The 9,522-nt window shown below is 36.4% G+C and overlaps 1 protein-coding gene across 1 annotated transcript in view; it reads left to right on the forward strand.

The window, feature by feature from the left end:
- LOC144956903 (uncharacterized) overlaps nt 1–8,585 on the forward strand; it is a 52,623-nt gene extending 44,038 nt beyond the window's left edge. Inside the window, exons 7-10 of the mRNA XM_078887715.1 lie at nt 2,833–2,931; nt 3,885–4,086; nt 5,739–6,111; nt 8,171–8,585. Coding sequence (XP_078743841.1) covers nt 2,833–2,931; nt 3,885–4,086; nt 5,739–6,111; nt 8,171–8,458 — 962 coding nt within the window. The 3' untranslated portion in view covers nt 8,459–8,585. The remainder of the gene's footprint in view (nt 1–2,832; nt 2,932–3,884; nt 4,087–5,738; nt 6,112–8,170) is intronic.
- The last annotated feature ends 937 nt before the right edge of the window (nt 8,586–9,522 follow it).

Here is a 9,522-nt window from a genome sequence, read left to right on the forward strand (position 1 = left end):
TCTCTCTCTCTCAATCACTCTCAGTTTTTCTCTTTCTCCCTCTCTCTCGCTCTCTTTCTCTCTTTCCATCTCTCTCTCTCTCTCTATTTCCATCTCTCTCTCCATCTCTCTCTCTCTCTCACACATACACACTCTCTCTCTCTCCATCACTCTCATTCTTTCTCTCTCAGTCTCCCTCTATATACCTCTTTCTTTCTTTCTCTCTATCTCTCTCTCTCTCTCTCATTTTCTTGCTGGATTTCACGATCTTGTTTTGTATTTTTCTCCTGAAAAACTGTGGAGTTGGCATTTACATCAATAATGATGAGAAATATAGGGTATGGAGAAGTGCCAGATGAAAAAAAAAAGATAATAAAAATATCTTAGGGTCAGAGCCAATCTCGGGATCCATCTGACACGGCCTGCTCTGCCTGGCTGAGAGCGAGCGAGAGATCAATTCGCGGTCGCAATAGCCAGTGAGCCATCCAGTCATACAAAAATATGGCTTTCAAACTTAGTACCCATCGTGCGGACTCTTTTTTCCCAACTAATTGGATTCAGTAGTCTGATGTCACACCGCCCGGCAACGACGGCCATCTTGGTTCTAAACAAAGAAAATCTTTACTTTTATTCTTCATGCTGGTTAGAAATTTTCATATGTCTTGTGATCAGAATGTGTAAAAGTAAAAAAAATGATCAAATTTAATGGGTTTTTTCCCTCTGGATACGCTTTTATGCTTGCAGGAGAAATAAGGGCGTCCGCCATCGTTCCGATAGTTTACAGCCAGTTGCTAAGTTACCATGCGTCATTACGAGGGACGTGACGTGACGACTGTTGAAGAGTATTAGGGTAAACAACGGGGCTGGGCGAACGTTCAATGAGCGAACAAATTATTATTCAGCTATGCGCTCTTCTCTGTATAAAACAAGACTTACACGTACTAACAAATAGGACGCACATGGAATAGCTCCGGTATTTCTAACGCAACCTCCTAAATTGAGCTTTTATTATCTAGCGCAATATCCACTAAAACTTCTCAAAGCGCTTTTAAAGGGGTCCCCTCGCCAACAGCAACACTTAACATTCAGGACTGGGCATGACACCTGTTAGGCAATAGTACATTTTGTTTTCGGACAGAGACGACGCTGTTAATTGTCAGGTACTCATTTTACACCTGAGTACAGTGAGAGAAAGTGAGTAAAGAGCCTTTTTCCAAGGACTCAACTATGCGCCGAGCGAGGGTCGAGCCCAAGACTTTCCGATCCGAAAGCTAGTGTCATACCACAAGACCCCATAGCCGTTAAGCTAACAATAAATTTTTAAAAGTTATTGAGTAGTTTCATAAAATGGTATTGGATATAAAAAGGTGCACAGATGAAAGACTGTAAACTGAGTGCATTCAATTTCGTCTCTGTTCGGTTCCAGTTCGCAAATAACCAGTATGTCATGGTCGCTATATATAGATAGTTCGAAGTTGACGTCACTAAGGTCTTTGTTATTGTCTTTTGCCATCCGAGTTTATGAGTACTTCTCACTAATCAGTAAACAGACTATACAAGTTCAAGGTTACACATAGTTCTGTGTGTTGATCCGTTATACTTCCGGATGGCAATGTTATGAGCTTCTAAGTCAAGCTCATACTATCAATACATTTCTGTAATTTACTCACAAAAACAAATAAAACGCACCACTAAACGAAACTACTACGTGTAACCTAAAACGTTTATAGTTGCTGTGCGCTTGGCTAAGAAACTCACAACAGTGCCATCCGGAAATAAAACGACCAACGCACAAAACTATGTGTAATCATGATCGTTTATAGTCTGGTTAATACAGTTTCGTGAGAATAACTCATAAACATGGATGGCAAAAAACAATTACAAAGACCTGAGTGACGTCAACTTTGTTCTATCTCTACTGTTCATACATTTATTTAGCGAGAACTAATCACCTGGACGATGTTTTAAAAACGACAGCAAAGAAACTATCTACGTGTGTTGTTTCATTTTGTTGGTCGAAAACTGAAAGAAATTGTAATTCCGAGATTAAATGTTCGCGTTCGGTTCCTGTTCGGTTTGGCAAGTGAAAACTTAAGGGGTCACTTTGCTATGATAAAGCAAAATGAAAGAAAAGAAAGACAGACTGAGAGGAGAGAGGAGAGGACAAACCGAGAGCAAAACGAACTTGAGAGGAAAATGATGGCACTCAGTTTACAGCCTAAGACAAATATTATTTACGTTATTATGTTGCCAAGTTTAAATAAGCTAGTATGTCTGAAGTGTTCACTTTTTTGTGTGTTTAATGTTTCTAAAAGACCCATTTCACCCCTGTTGTCGTGTATTTTTACTATTGCCGCATTTAGTCAGACCTCTTCTTCTTCTTTTTTTTTGGTATTTGTTTTGTTTTGTCGGGTTATTTTTATGGTTTGTTTTGTTTTAATTTTTTTTGGTTAATTGTTGGTTTGTCTGCTTGTTGTTTTTGTTTGTTTGTTTGTTTTGTTTTGTTTTGATGGTTTTTTTTTTGGGGGGGGGAGCGGTTTGCGGGGGGGGGGGGTATTTATATTTATTTGATGTATTATTTTTGCCCTAAACGGAAAATGGATAGTTGGGTTGTCAGGGTACCATTAGAATGAATCTCAACTTATAGATAGATCAGCATCTTAATCGAGGGGTAGCAAACTATTTATTTAGTCCCCATCATAATCTAAATAATAAACTTGGAATCGGGTTTTATTAGTTCCTTAAAATACCTTGTTTAAATATTGTTATTATTATTTGATTTATATTAGTATTTTGCTTTTTGGATTATTAAAATGCTTAAAATGTCATTTTTGTTTATTTCCATACCGGAAGCTGAAACAGCCCTCTATGTCATTGACTTGGAGTCATCGTTGAAGAATTCAAATATACAACCAGCACAATGCATGTCTTTAGATGCGAACATGATAATTGGTATGTATGTTGTGTTTTTGTCACAAATAGCCTTGAATAATAATGATGCATAAAATCCAATGTCATCAGCATAAAACTGAAAGTTAATTCTACTGTTCAGTTATATCACTAAGGGATAAAGTATGAAGTTAAACGAAAGGCGATCAATAACCGATCCCTGGGGACAACAAATTGCAATCTAAATGGATTAACGAAGCAACCTCACCGTTACTGTACTACCAACATCATCACTACAAAAGTATACCCTACTTGATGTCACAATAACATCACCACATCAACACTCTCAGTTCATCATCACTGTTGTAAGATTGATATTATCATTAACACTAATATCATTTCCATTCTTGTAACATTAACATCGTAACTAAATTATATCATTACCACCAGCACTAATAACACTACTGAGGGGATTCTTATCTACTTTCTTCCTATTCCTCCTCTTTCTCCTCATCCTCCTCCTCATCCTTCTCCTCCTCGTCATCCTCATCATCATCATCATCATCATCATCATCATCATCATCATCATCATTATTATTATTATTATTATTATTATTATTATTATTATTATTATTATTATTATTATTATTATTATTATTATATTATTATTATTATTATTATTATTATTATTATTATTATTATTATCATTATTATTATTATTGTTATTATTATTATTAGTTTCATCATCATCATCATCATCATCATCATCATCATCATCATCATCATCGTCATCATCATCATCATCATCATTATCATCATCATCGTCATCATCATTATCCCCATCACCACCAACACAACCGCCATCCCCACCAATATCAACACCCCAGTTCTACAACTTTCAAACCTCTCAATCATTTTTTCCTCCTAGTCCATCAACCCACCCACCCACCCATCCATCCACTCACTCATCTTCCTTTCTTTCTACATAATGTTATCCATCTTCCTTTTACCTACAGTCACTGATACAAAAATCACCACAGATGATGGTAGTGGCGATACTGGTGGTGGTGAGGTCACTAATATCACTGTGACCGCTACCGTAACGTCGACAGTCACAGAACAACTTCCCCCGGTCACAGAAACAACGATAATCACAAGTACCATAACATCGACAGTAACATCCTCCGTGAACTCGTCTTGCTTCGAGAATCTTCAAAAGTAAGTACTCACCAATAGAAGGAACGATATTGACGTCACTAAGCTCTCTGTTATTGTTTATAGCCAGCCATTGTTATCATTAACTCTCTCCTTACCAGCCATTTCAGGATTCTCCCCAAAATTTCACACCCAACTAACACAGAATTAGTTAAGTGACGTTTTAACATATCATCGGGGGAAATATATGTCACGTATCCAGACAGGAGGTATTATCTTTAGTTACGCCAAAGGTGTTTTGTGCATCTATTTCTTTCTCTCTTTTTATCCATCTATCTATCTCTCTATTCATGTAACTACCTATCTATCTAGCTTTCTGTTCGATCTTTCTTTATCATAACTCCTTCGCTCTATTAGTCTCTTTTTAATCTCGGTTCTATAATTATGTCTGTCTCGCTCTCTCTCTCTCTTTCTCTCTCTCTCTCTCTTTTTCTCTCTCTCTCTCCATCTTTCCTCTTTCTTTCTCCCTCACAATCTCTCTCTCTCTCTCTCTCTCTCTCTATCTCTCTCTCTCTTTCTCTCTCTCTCCATCTTTCCTCTTTCTTTCTTTCTCCCTCCCAATCTCTCTCTCTCTCTCTCTCTCTCTCTCTCTCTCTCTCTCTCTCTCTCTCTCTCTCTTCTCTTCTCTCTTTCCCCGCTAACTGCCAGCCATTTGTTAATCCAATATCCCCATATTCTATATATATATATATATATATATATATATATATATATATATATATATATAAATATACTAGTAGAAAGCCCGCAATTTCGCGGGGAAAGAACTATTTTCATTCGATACTGTACTCACCATCATTTAATGAGGGCAGATTGGTAAACAACGTTGTCTGTGTAATTTGGTATATCTTCGGTTGATTTTTCTGTGTGGCCCAATAATATATTTAATAATATATTCCCTCAACTAACCCCAAGAAAAAATTAAACCTAGTACCTTTAATTAACCCCAATAGGAAAAACAAACACCCTAGCACTTTAATAATACTTATGACTAACCCTAATAGGAAAAAAAATCATCCGATCTCGAGCTAACCCTAATAGAAAAAATCATGACAAATTGAATAAATAAACGCCTGACAAAAGATCAAAGGTGAAAATACAAATTTAAAGAATACTGGGGATGTAGGAGCTTTCGGAATGTCTCCCCTTTACTTAACTTATGGAAAAACAAACACCCTAGCACCTTTAATAACACTTATGACTAACCTCTCGAGCTAACCCTAATAGTAAAAAAGAATCAAAATGGCCACTGAAATCCGCTAAATCAACAACACAACGGAAGTAACAATAGTACTTGATGTCATAAATAGATGACGCAAATTGACAACTTTTTACAGTGACAAAATTAGTTGATTTTGGGAGTCAAGTGTCGTCGTTGGTACATATTTTATGATATCTGTTTGCCTCAACGAACTTTCAAACTGACTTTAAATTATAAAAGGAAATCAAGTTATCTGTTTATCTATCTGTAAAAAATACATTTCTAATTTTCAAATCTTTCAGTTGAGTTGTGCGCCGTGTCAATTTTTTTATTTACTCAAATAAGCACAATGTTCTCCACAATGCTATATTTTTTAAGAAAGGATATATATATATATAATGACGTATTGATAATTCGTATAATTATGTGATCATCAACACAGTCTTTTTTACAGGACTTCCACCACGACTCAAACTGTGACCTCCACGCACACAAGCACTTATACACCAGTGGCCGCATCAACCTCTGATATAACATGCTCCACTCCTAACGCCGATATATCCAAGGAATCGATCGTACCAACGATTTCCACAAAATACGTCGAGGTGACCTTGACCCCTTCTTCTTGCCCAGCTTTGATGACGCCTTCTTGCACTACGACCATTTCTGCATCTGCTAACATTGACAGCAGTGGAGGGGGAGGGGGAGGAAATGAAATAATCAACTGTAGCGAGAGTCAAGGCTTTCAATATTCTCCTGCCACTGTAACACAGACGATTTGCCCGACGCCGACCACTACAACAACGATAGATAAAAGCATTCTTCCGGTAAATTATTAAATTGAAGCTTTTTTTAAAAAACACAGTAAATATCATTTTATTATATATTCACTCATTCCAATGACCAGTTGATCGGTTTGGGGACATGCGTTATACAGACTTCACAACCCCTCATGCAATTCATCACGGTCTCCGGCCAATTCTAGAAGCCTGATAATGCCCAGGCATGTCCACTCTTTGATGTTGTCCTGCCACAGTTTTTTTCCTGTGTTTATCTTCGTTTCTGTTCCTCAATCGTGCCCTGCATAACAGTCTTGCACATGTTATCACGGCGGACAGTGTGTCTGAACCATGACATTTTTCTTCTCTCTACTTTTGACATATAAGTCCCGGCAACCCTTGTACGCAGAATCCTTGACGAATTCAATCCCTCGTGGGGGCGGGGACGTAACCTCCTCTAAGCTTGGTGAGAAGTTGCCAGGCTTTGATACCAGTAAGAGGAGACACTGGGTGACTGCGAATCGGCTTCGGTAGAGGAGCTGCCTCACGGCCAGTGCGCTTCATCGGTGGGGTCTTTCTACCTGTCAACATGTACCCGCTGTGGGCAAGAACCTGAGACGGCAGAGCATCTAGTCGAACGGTGTGTTGTGACGATGCTACCCGCCGGGTTTGCGACGGTGCACGAATGCGGACCAGACTTTGCTGATTGGGTCGATCGTCATATTAAAGCAGTGTGAAAACCATAAGAGGCTGCTGCCTGTCCTCCTGCTCGATCCTATAGGCAATGAGATTAGCGGAAGAGTAGCGTCCCTTGATTGGACGTCACCGGTGGAGAAGTTATTTGTAAACAAACCAACTACAAGCCATTGCTCCAAATACAAAATTTATTATTCATATTTCTGTACCAAAATGCATATCATAATCAGCCTTATGCATTTTTGTACAGAAATATGAATAATAAATTTTGTATTTGAAGCGCTTGGATTGTAGTTGGTTTGTTTACAAATAATTTCTCCACCAATGACGTCCAATCAAGGGACGCTACTCTTCCGCTAATCTCATTCCATATACCTCTTCTAATATATCTTTTTATTTTTCCTGTGCTCCAAATATGAAACTCTCAGGATATCCCTATGCCCGATTATCTTTGCTTGTCTTATACAACACGCTGTCAGGCCACGTTTTTTATTTGTCTTTGCTTGTCTTACACAACACACTGTCAGGCCACGTTTTTTATTTGTCTTTGCTTGTCTTACACAACACGCTGTCAGGCCACGTTTTTTATTTGTCTTTGCTTGTCTTACACAACACGTTGTCAGGCCACGTTTTTTATTTGTCTTTGCTTGTCTTACACAACACGCTGTCAGGCCACGTTTTTTATTTGTCTTTGCTTGTCTTACACAACACGCTGTCAGGCCTAGTTTTTTATTTGTCTTTGCTTGTCTTACACAACACGCTGTCAGGCCACGTTTTTTATTTGTCTTTGCTTGTCTTATACAACACGCTGTCAGGCCACGTTTTTTACTTGTCTTGCAAATAGACTTTGTATTGTGGGTCTTCAAAAGGAAGAATGCGCTTTTCTGATTTTAATGCAAAATTATTTGTAAACGAAATATCATCGATCTATCTAAAATGCAGTTTTAGCAGTCCAAGATTTGCCCACGAACACTTAGTAAAGCATCTGTAGCTTTTTCGAAATGTAAAACATCCTTTGAGAGTTCGATGTTTTGTGATCACGTGGTCTAAGCTCCATCAGTATAAAGATGAGTCCACAACTATGTGGGTTATCAGACTTGTTCATCATAAAAAATGTTATTCACGTGACTAAAGGCTAAGAATCTATCCATGTCTTAAAAAGTGTGTGTGTGTGGGGGGGGGGGCAACTTTTAAACTCTCAAATATCTGTTGGGATAATATTTCGTGCTGTTTGGAGTGGTTTCCCTATCACCTAGTATTATTACCGTAAGATGACAAAGCGTGCATCTTTTATTTTTGCCTAATTTTTTTCAAGATGAAACAAAATTGTACTAACCCTCAATACCCCATTTATCACTATCTTATTTTCACAAACTGCCTGCCCAAAGAATTTTTCCTTTTCTAATTTCAGAAATGCCAGACTCAGACTCCCGTTAACATCACACTGAACTCTTCACAGTTAGAAGAAATGACAGAATCAATAGTTCAAGAACTAATTGTTCCCAAACAATCTTTGTCGCAGGCGAGAAGAAAGAAGGAGAGCGCGCCAGACAAGCGTACCACCGCTAAAACATCCGGGTACATGGCCCTCTTCTGTTTGTCCTTCACCTTTGGCGGACTGATATTAGCAGATTTACCTGTTCTTTTCACTCAGATAAAAAAATTAGTTCAAGGAACGAATCCTTTGGCTAAATATTAAGAGATATGTTATTCATAGCCTTAACCCTCTCCTTACAAGCCATTTTCAGAATTTCCCCAAAACTTCAAACCCACCCAACAAAAAAACAGACATTTCTTACTCAAACAGAAAAGCAAAAAGCGCATTCTATACATAATATTGTTCTATAACATGAGCTCTATTATAAAATATCAAGATTTTTATAGCTATAGCAAATAGAAATGAAATCTGGATGAGAAAGAGGCAGTTATATCGTAACAAATGTGACGATTTTCCAATAGGTGGTAAGGAGAGGTTTAACATTATAATTTGTTGGAACCAACTAGATGCAGAAAAATGAATTCACACTCAAAACCACAAAAAGGGAGGGGAGGAATACAAAATTAAAAGACAGAACCTTAAATTGCGCAGCTCCAACAGTGTGGAATTCTCTGACATTCAGTCTGCGCTCTAGCGTTATTGATTATGAAGCATTTTAAACGAAAATGAAAAGTCTAATTTTTTCTATTATATTTGGATGATATGTAGAAAGAACTAATCAAGCATTTGTTTTTTATTTATTTATTCATTTATTTATTTATTTATTTATTTATTTATTTATTTATTTATTTATTTATTTATTTATTTATTTATTCATTTATTTATTTATTCATTTATTTATATTATTTTTTATTTAAATAATAAATTAAAGTTATAAAAGAATGGATAAGCAATCTTCATAATATACAACAAGTTTAATTACATTATATTTGTAGTGTCACCACTTCATAGAACATAATATCATAATTTACCCTCATTTAATTTTTTTAAAAATAATTCCAAATTCTCATCTTTTAAATGTTGTTGATTATGTGTAATTTGTAGTAATTTTTAAAAATAATGGCATGCCATGTATTATGTGCACCTAGAGCTATAATTGACAGCGCTATATAAATTAATTACATTATTATTATTATTATTATTATTATTATTATTATTATTATTATTATTATTATTATTATTATTATTATTATTAATTATTATTATTAGATTATTATTATTATTATTATTATTATTAATTATTATATTATTATTATTATTATTAT

The sequence above is a fragment of the Berghia stephanieae genome, chromosome 11 (genome assembly GCF_034508935.2).
Source record: "Berghia stephanieae isolate SIO BIC M18660-M18661 chromosome 11, UCSD_Bste_1.3, whole genome shotgun sequence".
NCBI lineage: Eukaryota > Metazoa > Mollusca > Gastropoda > Nudibranchia > Aeolidiidae > Berghia > Berghia stephanieae.